Source organism: Arvicola amphibius, chromosome 8 (assembly GCF_903992535.2).
Source record: "Arvicola amphibius chromosome 8, mArvAmp1.2, whole genome shotgun sequence".
NCBI lineage: Eukaryota > Metazoa > Chordata > Mammalia > Rodentia > Cricetidae > Arvicola > Arvicola amphibius.
The window spans coordinates 98948998-98976931 of record NC_052054.1 but is presented as its reverse complement, the minus strand read 5'-3'; the positions used below and the strand labels follow the sequence as shown (position 1 = coordinate 98976931).

Here is a 27934-nt window from a genome sequence, read left to right as displayed (position 1 = left end):
TGATAAAGGCCTGTCATCTCAGCTGTTCAGGAAGCTGGGCAGGATGACTGCCAAGTCAGGACCTGCCTGGGTACAGAGTGAGTTCAAGGCCAGTCTCAAAAACAAGGAAAAAGAGGACTGAGACTGGGACTCGGCATTAGAGCATTTGCCTTGAGTACACAAGGTCCTAGGTTTGATCTTTAGCACTATAAAAATAAGAACAACAATAACAAGATAAAAAAGAAGACTGACCGTAGTCTAGGTCATAACACAAGTCACAGCCAATTTAAAGAACTGAAATCATACAAATTAAGCAAGCACAGAGGAAATTAGTAGCAAAAAGTCAGCAAAAGCCCAAGTCAGAGCACGAAAAACAATACTCATGACAAAGACCCATGGGTCAGAAAGCAATCAGAGCAGAAGTGAAAATGCACTTTGAATTGAATGGAAATGACAATATGAGGGAATCAAAACTGAGGGACATAGAGCCGGGGTGTACATCTGACAAGCAGGTAAGAAGAGCCTAGAAATCACTGCAGGCAGGGGTGTACGGGGAGGGCGGAGGCAGGGGTGAGCGGAGAAGGCAGAGGCAGGGGTGCACAAGGAGGGCGGAAGCAGGGGTGCACGGGAAGGGTGGAGGCAGGGATGCATGGGGAGGGCAGAGGCAGGGGTGCACGGGGAGGGCGGAGACAGGGGTGTATGGGGAGGGTGGGCAGAAAGAAACTGGTGGTAAAACAGAACCAAGTGGACAAATAAGCTGACCAAAGCTGATTCTCTGAGGGAAACAAATAACAAAATTGATAAACACCTGGCACAGGGTTGGGGGATCATATTTGCTCTTGGTTAGGAAGGAACTAGTCCCACCCATACTGAGGCTCATTGCTATTAGCAAGGATCACTAACAGCACCAAGCATTCACACAGATGCAGACCGGCATCCCATAGTCATTGGTCGGGGACAAAACATTACAGACAGGGAGCATTCAGACACATGGCCTCCAGGCTATACTTAGAAGTTTCCCCAGGAAAATGAAAACCTGAATGTAATGTTTACATGCACACACAAAAACAAACTAAACATGCGTGTACGGCAGCTTCATTCATAATTGCCCCAAACAGGAAACAGCCTAAAGGACTTTCAGTTAAGCTGTGGTTACTTCATACCATGGAGACTTCAGTAACCAAAGAAACAAGGGGAACACTGGGCCATGGGGTTGGATCTGCAATGCAGAGAGGAAGACACTGGACCCAGCTCTGCAGGGCTCCACCTTGTGGCCTTCTCTTGCAAAGGCACAATTACAGGCAGAAGTTAAAGCCATGGCTGGAACTGGAAGGAACAGGGACTACAGAGGCATGGGCAGTGATGTGGGGTAAGGGAGCCATTGGGTACCACAAGCAGACAAATCTACACTTGTTGAAACTTTCAAAACTTTCTACTAATAGAGTGCATATAATTGAGAATTATATTTAATAAATTAAGGGGTGGAAAATCATTTGAACTTTTTTCCTGGGGGAGGGGGAAAGGCAAATTTTAGATAGTACATATAAGGAGGACACATTTTATATATTAAAAATAAAAATTCATGGTATTTTAATAAAAAAGATAAATAACTTGATAACACCCTTCTCGGAAGAGATACATGCATTTTTGCTTTTTTATTTATATCTTTATTACTGATAGTATTACAGTTACTAAAATAAGAAAGCTACTTCTATTTAAGCTTTTCCAGAGCCTAAATATTTTTTTCTCAGTGGCTCTCTGAGACACAGACTACAACTGCACAGAGTAGACTAGGAGGTGAGTGACTAGCCCCCCAGCTGGACAGCCCAGTCACTAGGCCCTAGGCCCCTAGGCAAAACCCCAGAACCCTCCTCCACTCACCTCAGCTGCACTAGCTGGTGAGCGGGAAAGCCTCCTGCAGGTAGGCTGCTCCAACACCCCCCACATTGGACCCTGTAATCTACAAGTCCCACTCTGCCCCCAAACCCACCCATTCCCAGAGACCTTAGCAGCTCCTTGAGACACAGACAGCAACTACAAGGATAGAACCAAGAGGCAAAGATACTATCTGCACCAATTGGTAGAAGAGATGGGTAGGTGCCAATATAAGAATTCATTCAAAAGAGCAATATGACACCACCAGAACCTAGTGGTCCTACAACAGGAAGACATGAACCTCCTAACCCAGAAGAAGCAGAAAATGATCTACTTTATGAAGATGATAGAGACCCTTAAAGAGGAAATGAAAATTTTCTTAAAGAAATGAAGGAAAAGACAAAAAATTGGAAAAAATCAATAACTCTCTTAAAGAAAAAAAGAAAAACAAACAGGTGAAGCAAGCATCTCAAACAGATCAAGACTTGAAAATTGAAACAGAGGCAATAAAAATACACAAACCAAGGGAATTGTGGAAATGGAGGACCTGGGTAAACAAACAGGAACTACACATGCAAGCATAACCAACAGAATACAAGAGATGGAAGACAGAATCTCAATAGTGGAAGATATGGTAGATAATATGTAAGATATATGTAAGATAATAGCTGCACCCACTCCTCACCCAAACACACAAAGGCCCCACCCAACATGAACACCCAACATAAACAACATAAACAGGTAGTGTCACCTCTCACATGAACACACAGAGGCCCACTCCTCACATGTGTGTTCACAGGGTATCCTCTTCCTTCATGAACACATAGTAGCATCTCCTCATGTAAACACATAGTAGCGTCTCCTCATATAAACACATAGTAACCCTGCCCCTCACATGAACACATAGTGGTCCCGTATATCACATGATCACAGGATCTCCTCACCTGAAACAACTTTGTTTTCGTGTACATGGTGCCATAGCCTTCTCGTTGGCTGAGGTAAAACATGCCTGTGAAGCTGGAGCCATCTGGCCATGTGTAGGTGCCCACGCCATGGCAATGGTCCCGGTAAAACTGCCCACGGTAGGTCTATGGAGTGGAAAGGTGAGTGAACCTCCTTTCTGGGAGAAGCCACTTCCGTCTAGAACCCCAACCCTGGCAGGAACTACTAAGCCAGGCCACCACACCTGGTTGGCAGAGAATGAGGACCATGAGGCTGGGATGGGATTCTTGGGTACCTAGACACAAGGCTTCGTTCAGGCCAGGTAGCCAATGTGATGAATGATCTCCGGGCAGTCAGCCCTATGAGTCCACCCTCCCTGCCCTCTGCTCTGGTATCCTTGCAGGAGGGTGTCAGAATTGCCTGTAGTTGTTGCCAGGACAGCACCCACCCTAGGTTTGGCAGAGCTTCCCCCCCCCCCCCGCCCCGCTTAGGAGTCCTGGCCCCATTCTGATGAGCTCTCCATCAGGTAACAGAGGCCAGGCTGGATGGAGGATGCTGGGGGGAGGACTGGATCAGGTAACCCCAGCCTTGGGTACTTACTAAGTTAGAGAAATCCTTGCCAGAGGCAGAGCCACCCTTGGGACAAAGGAGCAGAACAGGAGCCCACGACTCCCCAGATGTCACAAGTAACACCAGACTGAAAGATTCCAGTGCCAGGGCTCTAGACTCCCTGTGGTCTATAACCTCAAAGGGAGTGGCACTCTTAGGAGGTGTGGCTTTGTTGGAGGAAGTGTGTCACTGTGGGTGCGGGCTTTTGGGGTATCTTCTGCTCCAGCTGTGCTCAGTGTAACCCTCAGGCCATTTCCCGCTGTGCCTGCAAGATGTAGGGCTCTTAGCTACTTCTCCAACACCACATCTGCCTGCACGCTGCCATGCTCCTGGCCATGATGATAATGGACTGAACCGCTGAAGCCGTTAAGTGGGCCACCTAATTAAAAGCTTGCCTTTATAAGAGTCACTGTAGTCATGGTGTCTCTTCACAGCAATAAAAACCCTAGGTAGGCTCTTTCTCCAAGTCCTCTACCTGAACACAAATGATAGGAAAACAGAACCACCAGAAGTGTTCATAGCGCGGCATCCCTGGTGACCTGGCCAGGCCTCCAGACACGCTGCATCCCCCGCTTTGCTGCACACTGAAATATTGTCCCCAACCAGTGACACAGAAAGCACAGACAAATTTGGTCAGGGGCCTCGGTTTTGGGTCCTGCCTCCATGAAGTCTTCGCTTAGGTCCTGGACATAGCCTAGCATGGGAGCCAAGGTGCATTTTCAGTTTATAGCTAAGAATATCCTTTGCCATCATTTTAATCTTAGCCAGCAAACAGTTTCAACAAGGTAAAATATGTGAGTTTTCTGCAATAATTTGAAGCTTTGAAACATTGTCCCACCTTGGGAGAGGGGAATCTACTCCTGTTGTTTTGCCAAATTGATATGCTGCCAAGCTGCCTTCTCGATGTTTATATGTATATCCATTGATTAGTGCTGCCCTGAACCTTGGTCAGAGAAGCTTCTTTTTGCAGCGGGAATCAGTCAACGCAAAGATTTGTAACTGGCCAAGGTGCTGAGAATAAGTGATTGATAAGTCCTGGGCCCTAAATGGGACGTCTGTATCTATCTCCCACCCGCGAGGCTCAGGCGACGACGTTGTAGAAGTGGGGAGAGAATGTGCCAGGGAGGAAAACTGTACAGTATTGGTTTCTGGACATGACATGGCGGCCACACCCATGAGCTCACAGCATGTGGCTGCCTGCACAAGGCCTGTGTAAGACTCCACAGTGGATGGGGGGGGCTCATGAGGCCCCACCCCTAGCTGAGGAGCTATTTACTGGCAGCTAATGACTTCTGAGGATGAGAAACCCAGTTTTCTCTGGGGGTGTGCCTGCTGGTAGGTTGCCCATGCTCCACGGGAGGGCCCCCCACCCATGCAAATGTGAGGCACACTAATTGGACTCGGTAAGCTATTTTAAAGAAAGAGAGAGAACGAGGACACTAAGATGGGAAGGGGACATGTTGGGTGGGTTGGAGGGAGTGGATAGTGGCAAGATAAACCTATACATGGGTGAAACTGTTAAAGAATAAATAAAAACATTTTAGATAATAAAACATCCACTCAGAATAAGAACTTACCTTCTTCAGCCACAACTCCCCAAATCCCATGCATGCCCCCCGGGAAACCGTGCCGTGATAGAGAAATGTGCAGAGAACATCTCTGGAATTCTCCTGCAGAAAGCCTGAACCCCATCCTATGGGCCCCTTCGAAGGTTCACGACGCCTGCCCGCAGGAGAGAGGCCTCTGTCAAAGCCGCCTACCTCGCCCGTGGGCCAAGAGAACTCGCCGTATCCAAGCTTCATGTTGAGTCCGAACTCCCCTCTGTAGACACTGCCATCCTGCCACTCCTGCACCCCTTGGACAAGCTGGATGTAGGTCCCCTTCAGGTCCTGCTCTCTCAGGGGGCCTTCAGACTCCTCGTCATCCTCCCTGGGATCCACTGAAGGGTCCCTAGAAAGACAGAGAGCTACAGAAGAGCAACCAGGGACACCCGAAGGGTGACTATGTGCAGAGCTCCGCCCCTCCATCTCCTGTCACTCTCCAGAGGAGCCCAAGGCTCCAAATTTCCCCAAAGGGAAACTGGGCCGTAGACGATGTAGTAATTATGGGGTTCCACAGGAAATGAACTGTGTGGGAAGGGTACAGACTGACAAGAGTAAATATGCCCACCCTAAGATAGGACCAGTCCATCCCTCTAGCTATTTCCAGACAGATTGCCCACAGTACAGTCCTCCCTCTTGAGCTGGCAGTACCACCCCAGTCTGGGCAAAAACCAGACGCTCAAACACACAAGTAGACCCAGGAAAGGTCTGAGAGCAGTTGGAGGGGTAGCAAACTGACAGACAGATGGACAGATGCCAGAGCACAAACTGCAGTAGGGAGAAGTGTGTCCAAGGCAGGTTTGCCCCTCTGGCAAACCTTGTGTTCTGAAGGGATGGGTTGTTACTTAGACAAGGATCCCAGTCCTAAGGCCATGATGCTCCCCCCTCAGCCTCCTCTTGGTTCTCTCGGGATGCTCTGTGCTGACGCTTCTTCTCCAGAGACCAATCCCAATGTCTGGCTGGTGGCTAGATTGGTAGCACACAACATGGGATTCCCTCAGACCCCATGATAATTAACCTCGATTGTCAACTTAACTTCATCTGGAATCAACTAAAACCTAAAGCAGTTGGGCACACCTGTGAAGGACTTTTTGGAGTGGATAATTTGAGGAGAGAGGATTCATGCTGAATCTGGGCCACACTGTCTGGTAGCAGCCAGGACATGGAAAGAGGAAGCTTCTGCTTCTGCTTGTTTTCCCTTGTTCTTGCTGGCAAGTTCATCTGTCCTGCTTGCTGAGGCATTCCTGTTATTAGAGCCTACTTTCTAGGAATTCTAACAAATACCAAAGGCCAGCTGAAACATCCAACCTTGTGGCCTCTACAACTACCATTGTTAATTCTTGGCCATTCTTTGAGGAGACAGAGATTGTTGGAATACTCAGACCACAGCCTGTAAGCCACTTTAATAATCATATGTATATAGTATATGTATGGTACTACTGTACAATATTGTACTATTATACATTACTATGGAATAATCCTTTTGTACACTGTGAAGATTCGTCACTCAGGTTTAATAAAAGCTGACTGGCCAGTAGCCAGGCCAGAACTATAGGTGGGACAATCAAATCAGGAGGATGACAGGAAGAAGAACGAAGTCAGAGGAGATGCCAGCCGCCGAGGAAGTAGGACTTGTAGAAAATGAGGTAACAAGCCATGAGCTGTGTGGCAAAGCATTAAAAAAATATGGGTTAATTTATATGTAAGAGGTAGTAACAAGCCTGAGCTATCGACTGAGCATTTATAATTTATATCAAGTGTTTGAGTGAGCTATTTGGGAAGCGGCTGCCGGTTATTTGGGAAGAGACGGTCGGGACAAGAAACTTCTACCTACAAATGGTGCCCACTGTCCTATAAAGATCCACATAAGACCTGAAAAAGCCTTATTAAGGTTCTAACCACACAAAAACAGAGCCAGATGCAGCTTCCTAGTCTCCTAGTCTCCCAGTCTCACACAGCCACAATGCAGAGACACGTCTCCCGACAGCTGCCTACTAGATGGAGTTGGCCGCCAACTGCCGTGAGCTAAGTGCAGAAGGCAGCATATTTGAGCTCATAAGGACTTACTCCCTAGAACCTTGTGGATGTGAGCTCAGATTGGCAGAGAGCGTAGAGAGAGAAAAACAGAGCTCTGGCCGGGTCCCTCTTTCTCTTGTTGTAAGAACTCTAGTCCTATCATGAGATTTCACCCTCATGACATCATCTGGATTTAACGACCTCCCCAAGTCTAGCCTACAAATATCATCACTTGGGATTAGAGTGTCAACATAGATTTTGAGGTACATGAGCATCCAACCCTAGCCCATAGTAGGGCAAGTACAATGAGTGTAGAGCAGGTGGGGGTTTATTATGGACAAGGCTCTGCCGAGGCTCCTGGCCCAAGCAGCCCCTACTATTATCCACTGAGTAGTGAAGGAGCTGTGCGGGTAACAGGCTGGAGCAGGGCTTCCTTCAGCTGCCTAGAAGCGAATGGAACTATGTGGACAGTTCCAAGAACAGGCATGGGATTCCTGCTACTACTTGCCCACCCTTTTTCCTCTCGGTTTGGTATAACTGAGAGTTTTCTCTCTTCAGAGACTAGGCTGGGGAGGGTAAAGGAACCTTTAACGATGTAGTAGGAGGGTAGTAGTAATGTTGGAGGCAGTAGCACTAACTGGCCTGAAATGCCTTATGTAGGCCAAGCTGGCCTTTAACTGACAGAGATCTGCATGTCACTGTCTCCCCGATGCTGGGATTAAAGTATGGCACTACCACATGAGCCTTCCTTTAGCGATTTTTAAGGCCTGCCCCAATACTGAATTCCAGCTGATGCATGGCCCTGTGGTGCTGATTGCACCTTCCTGCCAGCGGGTCCCCTGCACCTTCTGGTGAAGAAGGTGTAGCTCTTCACAGTCTCCTGACTCTCCGTGTCAGGAGACTGACCACTCCGTCCCTCCAGACCTCTGAAACTGAAAGTTTTCGAGCCTTGGGAGTCCAGAGTGGCAATGGAACGAACGTCGTCCATGTCTGTCCTCTTCAAACCTAGAAGCAAATCTGTGTTCACAATTCGCCCTCGTGACCGAGGACAGTGGCAGCTGGGAGACCCGCCCTCTTTGGAGTCTCCAAGTAGACACCCCTAGCTTCTGAGGGCTCACTGGCTTTCCTGGGGGGGGGGGCGGGGGTTCCCTGGCCTTCTCTTCACCGCAAAGGGCCGTCAGGACCACATGGGATCTAGCCTCGCCTGCTGACCTCTAGACGCACTTGGGAGACCCGGGCTTAGAGGGGATCAAGCACCTCAGAGCACAGCAAGCAGTGTAGACCCACTACTCGAGCGTCACGTTGCCCTGGAGACAGCCACGCCCACGGTGTTCTCCCAGCCCCAGCCAATCGGAGCCAGCCAGGTTGCACTGACCCTCCCACAACTCTTCCGCCCCAGACCCGCCCCTGAACAAACCTCGGCCAATGCACGAGCGGATTTGAGATTACCACGCCTCCTCCAGCCACCGCCAATCCCCGATCAGGCCACGTTGGTTCGGCTACCGCCAATGCTCCAGTCCTTCAGTAAACGCGGCGTGTCAACCCAACACTGCAGGTTAGCCTCAGACCAGAAGCTGCAAGCATTCCCAAGGAGAAAGCTCGGCAATGGCTTGATTAAGGCCATCTTACTGCTAAACCCAAGTGTATGCAGTAGTCGCTCGCAAAGCCCTAGACGGCAGCCTAGTTCTGGCAAAGAGAAAGACCTCCAGAAGAGGGGCTTCTAGAAATGGGTTGCAGAGAGGAAGCTCTGGAGTGCGCGTCCAGAGCCACATTGAGGGGCTGGGTACCAATGTGCCTTGAGTGATGGAAGGAGCTGCAGATGGTGAGGCTGGACCAAAACACAACGTGCTGTATAAAATTTTGTTTATATTCATAAATAAATGCATGGACACTTGGCATACAAAGATCAAAAAGCTATATTTCTATAGTTTGTCATAAACGTTCACCAGGCACAGTGGCACAAGCCCCTCATCCCAGCACTTCTGAGACTGAGGCAGGAAAATCGCTGCAAGTTAGAAGTTAGCCTGGATCACAGAGTGAGAACCTGCATCCACTCAACCTCCCATCCTTCCCAAGTTATTCAAAAATAATGTTTTCATAAAATGTCAACACTCATTAAGAAAACCTAGTTACATTAGCTTTTTAAATGTTGGTGAATTGGTAAACTTAGCAGATTCCACAGATTCGACAGTTGGAAACTGATCTCAGGCCAACTTGCTTTCAGCAAATTAGCGGCTTGCATTGCCAAAATGGGTATCTGCACATGAGGTGCCTACTGAGCCACTGCTGTTGCTATAGAATTCAGTGAATCACTGGCTGGAAATGAGGCTTTTTCTACTAAATCTGTTAAAGACTGAAAAATTAGCAAAGGAAATCACTTCAAATCACATATTAGACCCAAGTTTGATATTTGGAAGCAAAGGTGAGAAAAGTGGAATTCCAAAAGGACTCTCCTTTATTGTCTATAGCACAGTTTTAGGTTCTCACAAAACTGGAAGACAGACAGTACTGGGTCCCACTAATGATGTTTACCCATCACCTAGCCCTAGCTCAAAACTGTCTTGAATATATGGGGCATGTACTAAGTAAAAAAAAAAAAAATCCATTAAGGTGGTGTGTGTGTGTGTGTGTGTGTGTGTGTGTGTGTTCACTCATTTTAGCTCTGTGACTTTAAATAACTTAAGATTCACTAAATGATGGGTAAAATGTCAGCACATATGAAGCCAAGGCAGGCTGTCTGGGTCCACCCCAGCGTTTCTAATTCCATAGATCTTCAGCAAGCCTGGGAACCAGCACCCAGGCAGTTCCCCTATGCTGATGCAGATGCTGGAATGTGGTCCACACTCATTACTAGTGAGTTACATATGAAGGACAGGAGGGGTCTCAAAATCCAGGCTGAAGGCAGAGCAGCAGAACAGTTCTAAACGCATGCTGTTTTGTGTGCCCTCTCAGGGGCTTAAACTTTTTGCCTTCAACCTACAGTAAGAACGTTTAAGACAGCAACACACTATGCCTTTTTATACTATGGCAAAACAAAGCTCAGAAAGATTCATAAAGAGTTCACCCACTGCATGCATACACCCAGTTTTCACGTAGTCCATTCTTTTCTCTATTTTTAATGAAAAGAAAAACCATGCTGGTCATGACCTACGGAACTGATTTGTTAACTCACACTAATGGTCAATCAGCACAATGTGCCAGAGTCAGGGCTCACCTCCAGGAAAGCCCAGCTTCAGAAAGTATAGTCCAGCTACCCAGAGGAGAGAACAGCCCAGAGGTAGACAGACTTGGTAAGCAACTCATGAGCTCAGTAGAGTTGAGCATGAGATATCAGGTCAGAGGTTCTGGAGCCATACCCACCTCCAATACCCTCTAGGGAGACACATGAAGCAATCCCAGAGTAGGACTCCAAGTTTGGTTTGATTCAGTGGTTCCAAACTCCAATGACTCAGTTTCTCCCAGCCACTCTACCTTTACCCAAAGCTGTCTTCCATGCTGGCCACTGGACAGGACAGAAAAACCTTCCAACCCTTCCCCCCCATTCCCATTAGTCCAGTCCCACTCCTGAGGCCATCTGTGGTGTGTAGGCAGACCTTCTCTGTCCTGCTGCTCAGTTCTGTCCCGCCAGCCAGTTCCCCAAATAACCACACACAGACTTATGATTTATAAATGCTCGGCCAATAGCTAGAGCTCGTTACTAACTTGCACTTACAACTTAAATCAACCCATATTTCTTATCTACACTCTACCACATGGCAGTGTCTTTCTTCAGCACATCTTGTTAACCTCCTGCTTCCTCTGCATCAGACTGCCATGAAGACGTCCTCTTCATCCCAGAGCTCTCTTTTTGGTGCTTATTTTGTCTACAAGTCTTGCCTATCCTCTACCTGCCTAGCTATTGGCCATTTAGCCTTTTATTAAACCGATCAGAACGCACCTTGGCAGAGGCACATCCTCACAGCACACAAAAAGATTATTCCAGAACAGTGCTGGTTTGAATAAGAAAGTTGAATGTTTGATAGTCAGTTGACGGAACTATTTGGGAAGGATGAGGAGATGTGGCCTTGTTGGGGAGATGTCAGTGAAGATGGGATCTGCTGTTTCAAAAGCCCTCCACATCCAGTTAGGTTTTTTCCCCCACTTCTCTCTCTCTGCCTGTGATTTTTGTCTCAAAATGCAAGCTCTCGGCTACTGTTTCAGAGCCATGTCTGCCTGCCTGCTCCGTGTTCTCCTCTGTGATGGTCATGGGCTCCTCCATCTTCTGTGACCCTGAGCCCCAAATTAAATGTTTTGTTTTATAAGTTGCCTTGATCATGGTATCTGAGCACAGCAATAGAAAAGTAACTGAGACACCATCACAGAGTGTGAGGCTTTCCTGACACATGGGAGCATCCAGAGCTTGCTCCCGGACCTGGGGATAGAGAAATGTACACCTGAGTGGGTGGTTCCTATAAACTGCGGGAGTAGAGTCAGTAGAAAAAAACAAATAAAAGACGGACACTTAGCTAAAGATTACACAAGGCTGACTGGACAATTAGAACACTGAGACTGGAAAGAGCTAGAAAGATCATTCAATCCAGTTAAATGATTCTGGGCTTCTCCTAACAGCCATTCATCTTGGTCTCATAAAAGCCAGCACTCCTCTGGAACTCGTGAAGCCGGTTCCCCTCCACCAAAGAACCATTTTACTCTCAGACAAATAACGATCTGTGGTTCCTGGTAGTATACCAAGGCACATGCTGGCCTCCAGGCTCCCTCGGTACACTAGTACCTGTTACACATTTCAGAGTCCATGCTGGCATCCTGACTCTTCTCACACTTACCCCAAATTTCTCCTGCTCAGGGGTTCCCTCCCTCCAGCTTCTCATTGTCCTTATAACCCTGCTATTTCCAGCTATGCTCTGTCTTTCGCCCCTTTCTTGGTCTTCTTCTGTTTTCCTCTCTTGTTCTCTCTCTTTCTCTCCTCTCATGGCCAAGTCCAGCCAGCCATATTTTGTCTACTACTTTCTCTCTCTGTCCTGGATTCTTCCAGATGCCTCTGGCTGTATTCTCCCTCGCATCTACAATAAAACCCTTCAGCTGGGCAGTGGTGGCGCATGCCTTTAATCTCAGGCAGGCATGTAGGCGGAAGTTTCTGTCCCGCCTGGTCCAGCAGCCGTTCAGTCCCAAAGAAACTCTCAGAGGCTTATATTAATTATAAACTGTTTGGCCTATTAGCTCAGACTTATTAACTAGCTCTTACAACTTAAATTAACCCATAATTCTTGTCTATGTTTAGCCATGTGACTTGGTACCTTTTCTTAGTGCAGCATTCTCATCTTGCTTACTCTGCATCTGGGTGGTGACTACAGACTGAGCCTTTCCTCTTCCCAGAATTCTCCTAGTCTGGTCACCCTGCCTATTACTCCCTGCCTGGCTACTCTCCAATCAGCATTTTATTAAACCAATATTAAGTGACAAATTTTTACAGGGTACAAGAACATTATCCCACAACACAGGTAGATCTCTGTGAGTTCAAAGCCAACCTGGTCTACAGGGCAAATTCCAGGACAGCTAAGGTTACACAAGGAAACCCTGTCTCAAAAAAAAAAAAAAAAAAAAAAAAAAAAAAAAAAAAAAAAAAAAAAAAAAAAAAACCAGAACAAATAAATAAAAATTAAAAATTAAAACCTTCTGCTTAACCATACCTCAGAGCAGGCACGCCCTTGGTTTATACCCTAACGGTCTGTGACTATTAGGTAAAAGTGTTTGGACTGTATTAACAGACTAGCTGCTTCCAACCCAAAAGCTAAGAAGTGTCTGAAACCTATACCAAATATCCCCATTTTTCTCTACCCCACTTACCTGATGTTTCCACTAATGTATTTGAGAAATGCCTTCCTTTTGTTCTGTAGCTATAAACGCTAGTGAAACTTTCTACATTGGAACAAGCTATTTGAGTCAACTTGAGTCCTCATTGCCAGCCATGGCCGTTCATATTTAACTCATTTCCTTTGAGGTTAACACTGTTTTCTGACCACACATTGTTTTCCTGTCCCAATAAAGCCAAGTCAGCTCCTTCTTTGGGGGGGGGGGTCAAAAAGCTGAGGCAGCTGCTGGTAAGGCCTGCTCTGCACGGGCTGGCAGCGAAGCTGATCTGGCTGCAGATATTTGAGGATTTAGCACAAGAGGAGGACCAAGCTACAGTCGTGAGCTGGGAGTTACCAACACCTAGCAGGAGGGGAGAGAGTAGGCCCATCTTTTTCCTTGTTGCCAAGATCTTTGAAGAAGTATTATTACTGGGTGGTATACGGAGTAATGGAAACTGACTTCAGGGTGCACGGAAATGAAACCAAAAGTTCTCACTGCTATAACAAAATTGAAGCTGAGACGATCTGTTTATGCCTGTGAGTTGATGGTGCCTCAGGAAAAATAATGGCTCGCATAGGCACTAAGTACCTCTGTTTCTAATTTTCAAAACGATTTCGTGATTGCTTGTATATACAAGAGCACTCATGTGCAGGGCAGAGAAAAACTTGCAAGAGTCTGTTCTCTCCTTCCAACTGTGTGGGTCCCGGGAATAGAACTCAGACCAAGCTCAGCAACAGGTACCTTCACCCCCCTGTGCCATCTCCATCTCCACGGCCTCACTAAATGACTCTAAATAAGCTTTGGGAAGTCGCAGCACCTACCAAAACAATTTATGATTAAGTAAAAAAGAAAAAAATACTGGTCTATGAAGACACGAATTCATTTGTTTTACAAAGGAAAAGTTGGGGTTGCCACGGAGCAATTTACTAAAAGCATTTAGCGAAAGGAAATTAAGTTGCAACTGACAAGTAGCCTGCTGTCCTGGGCGGGGCCAGCCCCTAGCACTTACTAAACACGTTTGTCACCTGTTGTTCCCCCCCCACTTTACGTCCACGCCACCTCTTCCTGGCCCCGCCCACTGTCAATTTAGACAACGTCGAGCCGTGGCCAGGAGAGGCTCCGCCCCACGACGCGGTGAGGTCGCCTCCTAGCGGCCACAGCAAGGAGTCCGCAAGCAGCAGCCCTCGGCTGACCCTCGGGTCGCCGGGGTCATGGGCACCTCTGAGACCGCACCGCCGCCGTTCGCGCGCGTCGCCCCCGGGCTCTTCATCGGGAACGCGCGAGCCGCGAGCGCGACGGAGCTGCTGGTGCGCGCGGGCATCACTCTGTGCGTCAACGTCTCCCGCCAGCAGCCCGGTCCGCGCGCGCCCGGAGTGGCCGAGCTGCGCGTGCCCGTGTTCGACGACCCAGCGGAAGACCTGCTGACGCACCTGGAGCCCACCTGTGCCGCCATGGAGGCCGCGGTGCGCGACGGCGGCGCCTGCCTCGTGTACTGCAAGAACGGCCGCAGCCGCTCGGCCGCCGTCTGCACGGCCTATCTCATGCGCCACCGCGGCCACAGCCTGGAGCGCGCCTTCCAGGTGCGGGTCTTCCGGGGCGGCCCCCACATAGAGAGAGGTTCTTCCGGGGCGGGCCCCGCCCACCCTTCACCATGGGGCGGAGCCTCTGCGCCGGGGACTCTCCGTCTCGCTCATCGTAGCTTTCTTGATTGCAGATGGTGAAGAGCGCTCGCCCGGTAGCCGAGCCCAATATGGGTTTCTGGGCTCAGCTGCAGAAGTTTGAACAGAACCTCCAGGCCCAGGCCCTCCTGCCCCGGGAACCCGCTGATCCCGAGTAAGACGCTCCCTTCAGCGGCTGGGTGGCCAGGTGTCTTCACTGCAAGGCGTTCCTTCCCTCTTTTCAATAGGCAGTGGCCTCGGGTTTTGCCCCCTCTTGGTGGCAGTCCAGGAGTGTCTACTGAAGAGGGGGGCTTCATTTATTCATCAGGTTTGGGTCAAATACAAACCAGCGAAGTTTTAGGTAGAGAACTCGCGTTAGGGATCGATGAGTCTGGGGCGCCTACGAGAGTTGATAGGGAGTGACAGATCAGAGTCCTAGCTTGCTGCCTCCTCCCAGGGAATGCCTGGCCTTGCAGGCAGAACTTCTTCTTGCCCCCTGGACTTCTTTCTTGTCCCTTCTTAGGCAGGGGCTTAGAGTCTCCCAGCAGGAGGTCCGGGGCCCACCATCTTTAATCTTACAGCTGCTGTGCGGTGGGAGGAGGGCATCTGCCCACCTCCCCACCGCCTTACTTAACCTGTATCAATGCCTAGCATTGTCAAGCTGCCATTATACGCTGTGAACCATCCTCGCCGACTGGCAGGCAGGCCCGTCAGTTGTCACCTTGCGTTGCTTGCTCGTCTAGTTCAGACACAGCCTCTTAGACACTGTTTCCAGGGCTTAAGAGCCCTGGAAACTTAGTTACGATTTAAAGAAGTAGTGAGGGAAGAGCAAAGAAAAACCTGGGCTAGGTGTGTGAATTACAGATGTGTGGCCACTGGTAAATTTGCCAACAAATATGAATCCCTGAATAAAATCCCAGAGTTGATATTTATGGTTTCCCTTTTCTACTTCTCCCTGCTTATGGTCTCTGGGGCCCGAGTAGTCCGTTTGCATCAGCTTCTTGAAGGTCGTGGTCTGTCTCCCCGTTTTGCCCCTGAAGAGACTAAAGGGTTTGGTCATGTCTGCCTCTATGCAGTGAGACATACTTGGGTCCCCAGGTGGAGGGCTCTCCCTTAGAATGAAGACGTCTCACTTAGCTGAACCCAGGGTTGAGGAGACGTGAGACACACAGTTTATGATCAAGGCACTGGGGTACTAGTAAGCACCGCCTTCCTCACCTGCCCCCACACTTCTGATTTCTGACTGTAATAAACAAATCCTTCAGCGGTTATTGGTTCAAAGTGCTCGCTACACTTTGTAGGGAATACCTAGCCCTAAAGGTGTGATCAGCTGGCATTGTCCATCCCAGGACTGCTGCACAAGCTGGCTCATCTGACCACCGAGCTTCCTCCACCAGGTCGCTTATGTTCATCCCTTAAAGAAGCCACTGCTACTGCCCCCCCCCACTCAGCCATTGAGGTTACAGTGACTTGAAGAGAACAAGGCTCCAGGCCCAGGTCCCCCCACCCCCAGTGTGCGTAGCCAACCCCTGGTTCACAACACCTTCCGAGAGGCCCACAACCCCTGGTTCACAACACCTCCCAAGAGACCACTGCCCTCCGACCAGGGCAGGGCATACTTCCTAACCTTATGACTAGAATCAAGTCACCTAGAGGTGACAAAGATGCAAGGGAATACTGCCCAGGTCAGCTGGGTGGATATCTGTGGAGTGTATCGGGTGCTTTTTTAGTCCATCAGCCCGGTCCTGGGAGCTAGTCAACTGTAGTTTTGGCATGACCCCGCTTTCAAACCTCTGCCCCAGGGAGGACAGGACACCCCCACCCCTCCACGCCTCACCCCCTGCCAAACACTTTTCTGGGGCTTGGGGTATAACACTGACTGAAAACACAAGGGGCACTCTAGGTAGCTTATCAGTGTTAGGGGGACAGGGTCTTTGACTGGACACCATTTGAAGGCTTGGAGTTTGCAGTCTCCTGACTCCACCATGCAAAATGTTCACTTGGTCTCGAAAGAACTGCATTGGCTCCTTATGTAAATACGGGGTGGAGGCACATCCAGCCCCACTCTTAGAAATGGAATAGCTGGGTCAAGGGTGCCCCACATTATCCCTCTGTTTGCAGAATGGAGAATCAGCAGAACCAGACAGATATAACCCCAACCCCTGGGGGTCCAATTTGAGAGACTATGATGGGAGAACCCTACAATCTACATCAAGAAGGACAAAAGGAACCCAGGCCATCAGGATTGAGAATGCCGTCTTGTATAGTCTGTGGGCGGGCCACTGGACACCAGAAAGTGGCAGTAACCTTGACTCCAGGACTCTTCACTCTTTATTTTACTTCATTCTTTATTTTTTAGACAGGATGTCAGTAACCCAAGCTGGCCTCACACACTCCACATAGAGCCAAGGATGACTGTGAACATCCGATGCCTTTGTCTCCCGACTGTTGGAATGCCAAGTGCTTTCCACCGAGCCCAGTCTTTCTCCCTCTCATCCTTGCCTCTGGGTCACAGCATGAGCCTTGGAGTTCTTCCAGAGTCTGAAATGGGGGCTCCATGGATTGCGAGCTAAGAGTGCACATGAAGACATGAGGGGCTACTGCTAAAGGAAGCCACGTTTCAGTGTTTAGGCTGTACCTGTGATCTGTTCGCCACTGAGCTGTGCCTCTCACCCGTGGAAGGAGGGCAGGGCCACTTGATTTACGTCTGGGGAGACTGGACCCAGACAGCTAAGCACTCCCCAGAAGTGACAGCGCAGTCACACCATCATCAGAGCAGGAGACAGATGTGTGTCTCTCCTGAATAGTCTCCTGGGGGAAAAAAGCCCCTCTCCCTAGAATCTATGCCTGCCTCCTGCCGTAGATGGCAGGACACCTCTGTCCACCTTGGTCCTGTACTGGACGGCTCAACCTTTGAGCAGCCTTGCTGCGCTAGCCTAACAAGTTCCTGCAGCCCCCTTAGATTGGAGCTGAGACAGAACTGCGTTCAGCAGTGTTATCTCCACTACACACACACACACACACACACACACACACACACACACCTCTACAGCAATAAAGCCGACCCTAAAACATGGCCAGCGCAACTGACAGCGTTTCTTTACGCTTAATTTGGATCTAAATAGCCACACGTGCATGGGCTCTGTACTTGACAGCCTCGCGTCTTCACGAGCCGCTCTGCACCACCTGGCCACGGTACAGACCAACCGGAGGACTCACAAGGGAATCGCGTCAGCAGAACCACAAGAATCGTTCCCGGAGTAAGAGGACTGACTGCCAAGGTACCGCCGGCGGCCCTGAGAAAGCGACGGTCCCGCCTCCAAGGCTGTCCTCCGAGCCGTAACGAGCGCAGAGCGCAGAGCGCAAGCTGAGGACGCGCAGCCGCCCCGGGTGTTCCAGCCTCGCTCTCCGCACCGCCGCTCGCACCGCTCCGGCGCACAGGCCCCGGGGCCGCACACAGCGCCCCCGGCGGCTGCCGAGCCCAGCCCGAGCGGGGCGGCGCACGGCGCGGGGCCGGGCCGGGCGGCTCCCGGCGCGACTTCCTGTTGTGCCCGCGCCCCGCCGCCGCCGCCACAGCCACGGCCGCCACCGCCGCCCGGGGTACCTTGCCCACTGCCCGCGGCCTGCAGCGGCCGCCGCCCATGGATTTCACCTAGCGCCGGTGGCCATGGCGGCACAGTGCTGCTGCCGCAAGGCGCCCGGTGCCGAAGCGGCACCCGCCCGCCCGCCGCCCGAGCCGCCGCCCGCCCTGGACGTGGCCTCGGCCTCCAGCGCGCAGCTCTTCCGCCTCCGCCACCTGCAGCTCGGCCTGGAGCTGCGGCCCGAGGCGCGTGAGCTGGCCGGCTGCCTGGTGCTGGAGCTGTGCGCGCTGCGGCCCGCGCCCCGCGCGCTCGTGCTCGACGCGCACCCGGCCCTGCGCCTGCACTCGGTCTCGTTCCGCCGCGCCCCTGCCGCCTCCGAGTCGCCCTGCACTTTCGCCTTCCCTGTCCCCGAGTTGGGGCCCCCGCTGCCCGCTTTCGCTGATGCGTCTGACGCGGAGTCCGCCGGCTGCCCTCTGGCCTTCAGGTTGGACCCATTCACCGACTATGGCTCCTCGCTGACCGTCACACTGCCACCCGAACTGCAGGCGCACCAGCCCTTCCAGGTCATCCTGCGGTACACCTCCACAGACGCCCCCGCAGTGAGTCCCGCCCGGGTGGGCGTCAGGCCGGTGTGTGGTCGGCGGGGCTCTGCAGGCACCCCTCGCTTTACTGCTGGGTCAGGTGATGTTAATCTGCACCCTGCTTCTGGGACACCTGCAGGGGAGTGAGGGGCAGCCTGGCCCAGGAGTCCTCTCCAGGTGCCCAGGGTAATTCCCAGATGTTCCCTGCAAGTTCTTGGGACCTTTGAGTGGAGCCCCAGGGCCAGCCCCGGTGGACAGTGGAGCTACTCAATACTCAATAGCCTGTTTCGTGTGTGTGTGTGTGTGTGTGTGTGTGTGTGTGTGTGTGTGTGTGTGTGTGTTTGCTTGAGGGGAGGGGGACTTCCCGTCAGGGGTTACGCCCCTATCTGGGTACAAGAGCAGCTTCTGGTGGGCCCCTGCTAAGATTCCGGTATTGAGGGATCTTATGGGAGTGTCTGATACAGACGGGTCAGCCTATGACCTGGCCCTTCAGATGACTTGAGGACACCCGGCTCTGTTCTCTGCAGGTGGAATGAGAAACAGTAGGTGGCACAGAGGCCTTCCTTTGTAGCCTGTGATGCTTGGGCTTTGGGCTCCCCGAGCTGGGGACATGCTGGGGCAGGTGTGCCCCACCTCCCAGTAGACACATAGGGCTCCACTGAGGCTTTCTGTACAGGGTGCCCACCATCCCGCAGGCCCTGATGGGAAAGCAAAGGGTGTCGGGCAAGGGCCGTGGCAGCACAGTCAGTGGGTTTGCAGCCTGGAGCAGGACCTTTGACTCCAGAGGCACGATGCCTCCCTCCTGCTCCCCGGGCAGTAGAGCTCTCATGTGACATCTGCCATGGCTACATAGCACGCAGGCAGCTCTTCAGAGGGCCCTTGGAAAGCCCATCTGCCAAGAATAAACAGGCCAGTAGCCGCAAAGGAACAAGGTGACGTCTGGGCAGCAAAAGACCAGATGGGATTCACATCTGTGGGCTTCCTGCACCCTTCTCGGGAGTTTTGATTGGCACATGCCACCTCTTCCCAGAGTCCCTGCCATGTGCTGGCACCTGGTCCGCAGGGCTTTGCCCTCTATCTGCCCTGGTCGTGTGGGGCCTCTGCAGGTATTGGTACTGCTTCTTAGCATGTCCGATGAAAACCGAGGGGGCAGGCTGCTTCCTGGCTTCTACCTGTATGAATATGTACCGTGTGTGCTTTCTCTGCCCATTGACAGCAAAAAGGTGGGAGCGGAGCCCTCATTGGGCTGCAGTAGACAGGGCTAGTGGACAAGGGTGGCCTGATGTGTGGGGCTGTGGTTGCTCCAAACAGACACGCGCTGCATGGTCCTCATGGTCCCAGGGCTCCAGAGTGACAAAGCTGACCCACACCCATGGAAGCAGATTGGCCCTTAATCTCAGGCACCTACTGTTTGTTGCACCTGAGCATTGAGCTGCTCAGGGCTTACATCCCTGTCTGCCCCGTGCTTAGTGAGGATGTAGCAGAAGACCCTACTCCAGGGGCGGCAGATTGGAGGTACTGCAGATTCTAGGGCTCCTCTGCACCCCAGCCCTTCTTTCCCACCCCTACAAGAACAGCTTTTTCCCTGCCCTTCAGCATCTGAGTTGGTTGACCCATTCCTTATCCATCAATCAGCTGCTGTGCTCTGGGACCGGAGCCTTCCACCTTTGGGGCGGGGCCCAGTCCATCCCATCCCTCTGGTGTCTGGGAAAGGCAGCCTGCCCACTACATAGGATGAGAAGTAGGCAGAGCCTGGGGGTTCCGTGGAAGAGGAGCGGGTTGTACTCCCCGTGAAGTGTAGCTGGTATAAGGGGAGAAGGTAGAGACTGAAGAGCATTTGGGAGTGTGTTCTCCAAAAGTGAATCAAGAACCTACTCTCAACAGGATCCACTGCAAGGACAATCCTGCATTCAGGTCCCTGGGTCCCAGGCCTCTGGAGGCTACATTTCGGAACTAGTTCCCCAGCAGAAGAGGAAGACATATCTGGAAATTTGCTGTGGGGAGAAGACAGGGATGGGGCAGACAGAAAGACTTTGGAAGAAGTCCATAAATGCTGGCAGAGGCCTGACTACATGGCAAGCAACCTACTCTGACAGGAAGCCTCCTGGGTGTTGAGTCTGTGGGGCAGGCATCCATCTCTAGATCTGTTGGGACAGGGATCTCTCCCAGGTCTAGGATCTGTGGATTAGGCATACTCCCGGGTCTGCGGGGCAAGGCATTACTCCCCAATACTTGGGCCTTTCGGAAAGGCACATCTAGGGTCTATATGAAGACAGTACCCAGATCCTAGGGTCTGTGGCAGTTTCCACTGCCACCACCCCCAGTCTGGAGTCTGTGGGCAAGCACTTACCTTCGTCCCCAGCTCTAGAGTAGGCAGTCAAGGCCCCCGGCCTGGGGTCTGTGGGGACAGGCATTTCACTCAGCTCTGGGGTCTGAAAGCAGGCATTTCTTTCTGGGTCTGGGATGGATGACTCCCCCACACACAAGGTCTGTGGAACAAGCAGCCCCACCACCATCCCTCATCTGGGGTCTGGGAGCTGTCAGCCCCGCTGACTCTTGGCTCTGTTTCCCATAATGACAGGCAGCCTTGGCGGAATACTTGTCTATTCGTGGAGAAGTGTTGGGGGTGTTTCCTATCTGTGATTCCTGAGAGACCCACATGCCCTTGATCACCAGAACGAAAAATTCACTTTGTTTCAACATTCCTGCTGTCCTAGGAGAGGGTAGCGTGGGGCAGACACTGCTTTGTAGCTGGAACTCCTCAGTGGGGGCGGGACCTGGTCTGGACATCTGAAGATTCAGAATGTCTCAACAGGCATGGCTGGGAAGGAGGTTGGCTAGGCCAGGGACCTTGATGGTGAGAGGGCAGGCAGAGTGGGTGGCAGCAGTTACTGGGGATTGCTCTTTGCCGCAGCCCTCTCCCTGGGCACTGACCTCGGAGGCCTTTCTCTTAACGTTCCTGTCATATCAGAGCTCCATATCTAGCCTCCACGCTGGCCCCACAGGTTGGCCAGCACTGGGGCTGACCCCTCTATGCCCATGTAAGGAAGCATGTTTCCCATGTTTCCCTGTTCCTAAGATCAGATTAGCTACCATCCTGTGGGAATTTGAACCCAGGCGTTTTGACTGTTCCTCAGTTCCCCTTTGGAAGTTCAGCTAATACCATGGTGGGCATTTTCCTCTTTTCTCAGGCAGTGCTGGGAGATACCATGGGCCAGCTCCAGACATGTGGCCTCCTGTCTGGAACAAGGCTGCTTGGTGTGTCTGGCACACACAAACTGGGTTGACAGTTCCTGCCAGGGGAGGGGAGGAGGGGAGTGTGCCAGGAGGGCAGGTGAAGGCTGCAGGAGCAGCTGTGGGCCTGCAGCGAAAACAGCGAGAGCCCTGGACCAGGTGACAGCGTGTGCTTATGTTTCACCTTGCCCGCAGATCTGGTGGCTGGACCCAGAGCTGACCTATGGCAATGCCAAGCCTTTCGTCTTCACCCAGGGCCACTCTGTATGCAACCGCTCCTTCTTCCCGTGCTTCGATACGCCTGCCGTCAAGAGCACCTACTCAGCCGTTGTCAAGGTCAGAATCGCAGCTGGGGTTGTTTCTGCCTCCTGTGGGCATTGTAAGAGGCTGGCACTTACAGCAAGCCTGCAGATGAGTTCTGGCCCACCTCCTTGCACTCTTCTGCCCAGACTAGGACCCCAGCTGTTAAAGGTCATTGTCTTAGAGGGACAGTCATGCAGAGAAGCCAAAGTCAGGCCTTATGGAGGTCGAGTGCAGGGACCACGGTACAGCACCAATGAGGACATACTTGATAGCTGGGTTCCAGGACCTCTGGATCCACAGAAACCTGATGGGGTTTCTTGAGTTAGAGCCAAAACATGGCAACTTTGACCTGAGCAGATTTGGGTTCCAATGTGTAATCGTCTGAAGGGGACACAGTTCCTGTGATGCTATCTGATAAGGATTTGAGGGCTTCCTCATGGATATGGGGTTCCCCAACCTGGATTGTGGTGGTACCTTCTGGATGGAGGGCTCCCTGATGGGGCCATAAGGTTCCCTGTCACAGGCATGGGGTCCTCTGACTTGAGTTGTCTGATGAGTCATCCTTCCCAAGTGTGGTTCCCATTCCTGGGAGGTGGTTGCATCCTATAGGCTGCCAATCCTCAGCCTAGCCCATTGCAGGCCCCTCTAGGGGTACAGGTGCTGATGAGTGCCACACGGAGCGTGTACGTGGAGGAGGAAGGCGTCTACCACTTCCACATGGAGCATCCTGTACCTGCCTACCTCGTGGCTCTTGTGGCCGGAGACCTCAAGCCAGCAGACATTGGGCCCAGGTAAGGCCCCCTCTGCATCCTGCTGCACTGTCCTGGGCAGCTGGACCTCAGGAAGAGCCTAGAGCCCATGCACATGACTACCATACCTCTTTGAGAACACACTGCGTTCAGACATACAGTTAACTGATGCGTCCAGTGCCCTGCCTAGCAGTCTGCCATCACTCCCAGGGCTACCATACAACCAGCTGCACCCTCCTGTCTGTACCAGTTCCTTCAGTTCATTGACAAAAGGATCTGAGTAGACCTTGGGTTTATTATGTAGTTCCCTGACCTATTGTGGCAAGGGTTACATCCAGGGAGCAGGGCCAGACAAGGCAGAGGGAGGATCCAGTGGGGTAACTAAGGTCCAGGCTTGTCTGCCTCAGCCTACCTCCTCTGCCTTGTGACAGGAGCCGTGTGTGGGCTGAGCCATGCCTCCTGCCCACAGCCACCAGCAAGCTATCAGGTGTTGTGGAACAGTGGCTAAGTGCTGCGGAGCGACTATATGGGCCGTACATGTGGGGCAGGTATGTCCTGTCCCTTGGCTTTCCCACTGGCTTTACTCTTTCCCTCAGGGAAGTAGACTAGGAACTCCTTGTCTGACCCCGGGTTCCCTGTCCTCTGCCTCCTGGGAAGGAAGTGGTACTGCAGGGCTGGGCTGCCATCCCAGGTGGAGAGTATAGTTGTGGGCTTGGTGAGTTGTGGTCAGAGCCCTTCCTTTCCTCACCCTGCAACCATGGTCACAGATATGACATCGTTTTCCTGCCACCCTCCTTCCCCATCGTTGCCATGGAGAATCCGTGCCTCACCTTTATCATCTCCTCCATCCTTGAGAGTGATGAGTTCCTGGTGATTGATGTCATCCACGAGGTGGCCCACAGCTGGTTCGGCAATGCTGTCACCAATGCCACTTGGGAGGAGATGTGGCTGAGTGAAGGCCTGGCCACCTATGCACAGCGCCGCATCACCACAGAGACCTATGGTATTGTCTGGGGCAGCCATAGCAAGGGTGGAGTAGCCCTGGGCCCTCTTAGGTACCAATTGTAAGGGGCACAGAGCCCTGCCTAGCCTCCAGCTTGACAGGGTCTAAGGGTCTCTGGGACTGGGTGGTGGGTAGAGTGTGACAACCCTACTGTAGATGCTCCCACCTCCCTGACCTCCACCTTCTTTCTACTCTGACTTTACTCAGGGGCTGCTTTCACCTGCCTAGAGACAGCCTTCCGCCTGGACGCCCTGCATAGGCAGATGCGGCTTCTTGGGGAGGATAGTCCAGTTAGCAAGTTGCAGGTCAAGCTAGAACCAGGTACTCTCTACTCCAGGCTCACTCCTGGGAACCCATGCATGGCATCCACAGGCCCTCCTTTTTGCTGTCCACTTTCCCTGCTGGAGCTCCTCTATATCACCATACCTGAATTCCTTCCAAGGTCAGGCTGGGTGTCCTTAGCCCCAGGGAAAACCTCTCAGGTGCCCATAGGGTATGAGCACCGATTGCCATGGGGCAGAGCAAGCACCACCACTGTATACCCAGGATGCTGGTACTCATATAAGGGACCGTGGCCCTCCCCCTTGCCCACTCCTCAGCTCCACACTACCGCCCCAGCCTCACCATGAAGGACACAGGTGTCAAGTGGCATCCCAGACAAGGTGTTTCCCTGCAGGAGTGAACCCCAGCCACCTGATGAACCTGTTCACCTATGAGAAGGGCTACTGTTTCGTATACTACCTGTCCCAGCTCTGTGGAGATCCCCAGCGCTTTGATGACTTTCTCCGAGTAAGCGCATGGGCCCTACCAACTCTTGTCCTCAACTTCTTCCAGCTGGCAGACTTGCCCCTTCTCTGGGAAGAAGGGACTTGGCCTTCTGAGGCACTGTCCCCTCCTTCTCCTACCCTTTCAGCAGGGCCTGTGGGCCACCTGGACTGTGATGCACATCTTAGAAGATGTCCCAGTGTGCCAGCCCTGCTCTGCCAGAGCTAAACATCCCCAGCCTTCCATACCTGCTAAGGCCATGCCCCTCATCTCACAGGCCTATGTGGAGAAATACAAATTCACCAGCGTGGTGGCCCAGGACCTGCTGGACTCCTTCTTGAGCTTCTTTCCAGAACTGAAGGAGCAGAGCGTGGACTGCCGGGCAGGTGAGGCCACCTACCCCGCTATAGGCACACGGGCGGGGAACAAGATGGTAGCCATGACTAGAGGAAAGTTTGTCAACCCCTTCTGTACTGTGTAGGCTCTAGGTCAGGATGCCATGAGAGTAAAGACGAGTCTGTACCTCCTAATCTAAAGGACCATGGCAAGGAGATGGGGCAACAGGGGCTTCCTGGAAGAGGCGGCCCCTAGGCTAAGCAGGCCAAGCTAAGCAGCCAGCAGGAAAGGGCTATGGAAAGAGCATGCAGAGTTCCTAGAGCAGGATCAAGCAAGGTGTTGGGATTGGCTCTGGGACCCTATCTGTGCATAGTAGGGGTCTCCTGGGGGTCTGAGGACCAAAGGAGACACTGGGAGAACTGGATATCGAGAGAGAGATTAAAGTTTGCTAGAGGATTTCAAGGTCTAGGAATGGTGACCCCAAGTTTGGAAGGTATATACATGCACAGTGGGATTGGTAGGGGTCCTCCAAGTCTGTGTGCTTTTCTGAATGGTACAGAGCAGAGCAGAGCCTCCTTGGCCTCAGTGCTGGATACAGGACAGGCTTATAGCAGGTAGAGAATCCTCTGGTGACCAGCTGATGCTTCCTGACGTCCCTGTGTCCTGCATAGGAGCCCCCTACAGGCTCCAAGGGGAAAGCACAAACTTCTGGGAAACTCATATTCTTTGAGGGTTCTGGGTCCTAGAAGAGACCACCTGCCCAGGAGTACCCTCTGGGCTTGGAGTCTCCCTGGTAGGCTGCTCCAGTGGCCCCTTCCCCAGCCCAGGCAGGGACTGCAGGCCTGGTCTTCCTGCAGGGCTGGAGTTCGAGCGCTGGCTCAATGCCACAGGCCCACCACTGGCTGAGCCAGACCTGTCTCAGGGGTCCAGCCTCACCCGGCCTGTAGAGGCCCTCTTCCAGCTGTGGACTGCAGAGCCTCTGGAGCAAGCAACAGCTTCAGCCAGTGCCATTGACATCTCCAAGTGGAGGACTTTCCAGACAGCGCTCTTCCTGGACCGACTGCTAGATGGATCGCCGTTGCCCCAGGGTGGGTCCCCAAGTCAACAGGGTAGCCTGGGGAAGGGATGTGGCTCCGGCCCAGCCCTGACCTGCGCACCACCCCACAGAGGTGGTGATGAGCCTGTCCAAATGCTACTCATCCCTGCTGGACTCCATGAATGCTGAGATCCGCATCCGCTGGCTGCAGATCGTCGTCCGCAATGACTACTATCCTGATCTCCACAGGGTCCGCCGTTTTCTGGAGAACCAGGTGCAGCTACATGCCCGGGACATGACGGGGGGGAGGGGGACAGCCTCTCCTCAGGGGCCCATCTCACCCCATCAGAGTGGAGTTCAGGCCACTCAGGCAGACCAGGCATGTCCTGGAGAGGGGACTGGAAGCCAACAGACCCAAAAGTTAGAGTAGAGAGGCCACAGTACAGGTGAGATGGGACAAGAATGCAAAACTAGTTCAGAGTGGCCTGAACTCCACCACAGGGGGAAAGTTGGGTACCAGAGTCCAGGAGTCTCCAGTGGCAGCAGCCTCGAGCTAGTTGGACTTAAGGCCTGTAGGCATCACTTTCCGCGTCTGGGTACAGAGGCCATCCAGGCCTCTCAGACATCCCTATTCCTTGCCCAGTCCTTCCACCCCAAACTCTCGGACAGTCTAGAGGGAGAGGCGAGGGTGAGACTGATGAGGGCATTGGGCCAAAGTCTCCCCGAGCAGCTGGGGCACATCTGGATCTGGGTGGCGGAAGGCGCACAGGGAGCCTGCCAGTGTGACCAGATGCTTTCCACAGATGTCGCGCATGTACACCATCCCCCTGTATGAGGACCTCTGCACCGGTGCCCTCAAGTCCTTCGCACTGGAGGTCTTCTACCAGACACAGGGCCGGCTACACCCCAACTTACGCAGAACCATCCAGCAGATCCTGTCCCAGGGACTGGGCCCCAGTGCTGAGCCCAGTGCAGAGACCAGCACAGAGTTGGGCAGTGCTGAGGCAGACACGAACCCAGACTCGCCAGCCCTGCTACTCGGGGACGAGGCCCCCGGTAGCACCATCTCTCTCAGGGACGTCAATGTGTCTGCCTAGCCTTGGTGACTGACCCTCAACCTCCCAGACACCACGATTGTGCCTTCTGTGGTCCGGGCCGCCATGACTGCGCCTTGGCTCTGGCCACGAGCTCTGCCCAGGACCATAATCCCCTCCTACTGGCTCCAGGCCAGAGGCTTGGGAAAAGGATCTTGTGTCCATTGAGGCCTATGGACCAGGGCCCACCCTGTCCCTGCTCTCTTGCACTGCGGGGCCCAGGACTGGCCCATACCCACCATGCCTCCTGTCTCAACACTGACAGCCATGCCTCACCCTGGAGCCAGCATCTTCTGAACACTGCCTTGGGGACAGTGACCCCAGTAGTCCCACAGCAACAACCACAATGTGCCTTACACATGCCAGAGACCCAGGATGCATGGCCCTGGAAGTGTGCTTTCCTGCGGAGCCCTGTGTCTGGCCCCTGGGTTTGACTTGCTTGAGGGACAGTGGACAGAGGGGCAAGGACACAGGCATTCCATCAGTGCAGGGGCAGGGAACAGAAGGAGAGGATGGACCTCTCAAGCAGGTCTGCATCTCTGCATCTGGAGTCCAGGCCCCAGAGGTACAGGAAATGACCTGTCCATGTGGCTACCTGGGTACCATTGGTGCTCTCTGTGCCTGCCTGCTCGGAGAGGCACTAGGCTGTGGGCTTCAGCCTGGGACCACTGCAGCAGGAACCACGGTGACTGTTCCATTAAATCTCCACTTTGCAGACCCGA

The 27934-nt window shown here is 52.5% G+C and overlaps 3 protein-coding genes across 3 annotated transcripts in view; 2 read left to right on the top strand and 1 right to left on the bottom strand.

The window, feature by feature from the left end:
- The window catches only part of Ankmy1 (ankyrin repeat and MYND domain containing 1), a 45169-nt gene extending 36533 nt beyond the window's left edge, over positions 1 to 8636 (bottom strand). Inside the window, exons 1-4 of the mRNA XM_038340685.1 lie at positions 8440 to 8636; positions 7868 to 8027; positions 5166 to 5355; positions 2799 to 2942 (exon numbers count right to left, since the gene is read on the bottom strand). Coding sequence (XP_038196613.1) covers positions 2799 to 2942; positions 5166 to 5355; positions 7868 to 8010 — 477 coding nt within the window. The 5' untranslated portion in view covers positions 8011 to 8027; positions 8440 to 8636. The remainder of the gene's footprint in view (positions 1 to 2798; positions 2943 to 5165; positions 5356 to 7867; positions 8028 to 8439) is intronic.
- Positions 8637 to 14003: 5367 nt separating this feature from the next.
- Positions 14004 to 15458, top strand: Dusp28 (dual specificity phosphatase 28). The gene is made up of 2 exons (XM_038340686.1): positions 14004 to 14452; positions 14587 to 15458. The coding sequence occupies exons 1-2, from the start codon at positions 14084 to 14086 to the stop codon at positions 14707 to 14709; spliced, it is 492 nt and encodes a 163-aa protein (XP_038196614.1). The 5' UTR covers positions 14004 to 14083; the 3' UTR covers positions 14710 to 15458.
- Positions 15459 to 18197: 2739 nt separating this feature from the next.
- On the top strand, positions 18198 to 27934 carry Rnpepl1 (arginyl aminopeptidase like 1). Its single transcript, XM_038339734.1, has 11 exons — positions 18198 to 18710; positions 22122 to 22262; positions 22869 to 23020; positions 23410 to 23526; positions 23746 to 23981; positions 24189 to 24302; positions 24658 to 24770; positions 25024 to 25132; positions 25940 to 26170; positions 26250 to 26392; positions 26922 to 27934. Exons 1-11 carry the CDS (start codon positions 18198 to 18200, stop codon positions 27213 to 27215), a joined length of 2163 nt encoding a protein of 720 aa, XP_038195662.1. The 3' UTR covers positions 27216 to 27934.

Excerpts from the sequence above, each read along its gene's own strand:
- Dusp28 (XM_038340686.1), top strand. The coding sequence starts at position 14,084 with ATGGGCACCTCTGAGACCGCACCGCCGCCGTTCGCGCGCGTCGCCCCC. Across the intron at positions 14,453-14,586 it reads GCCTGGAGCGCGCCTTCCAG|ATGGTGAAGAGCGCTCGCCC; the intron begins GTGCGGGTCTTC and ends TCTTGATTGCAG.
- Rnpepl1 (XM_038339734.1), top strand. The coding sequence starts at position 18,198 with ATGGCGGCACAGTGCTGCTGCCGCAAGGCGCCCGGTGCCGAAGCGGCA. Across the intron at positions 22,263-22,868 it reads CCTACTCAGCCGTTGTCAAG|GCCCCTCTAGGGGTACAGGT; the intron begins GTCAGAATCGCA and ends AGCCCATTGCAG. Across the intron at positions 26,171-26,249 it reads TGGATCGCCGTTGCCCCAGG|AGGTGGTGATGAGCCTGTCC; the intron begins GTGGGTCCCCAA and ends ACCACCCCACAG.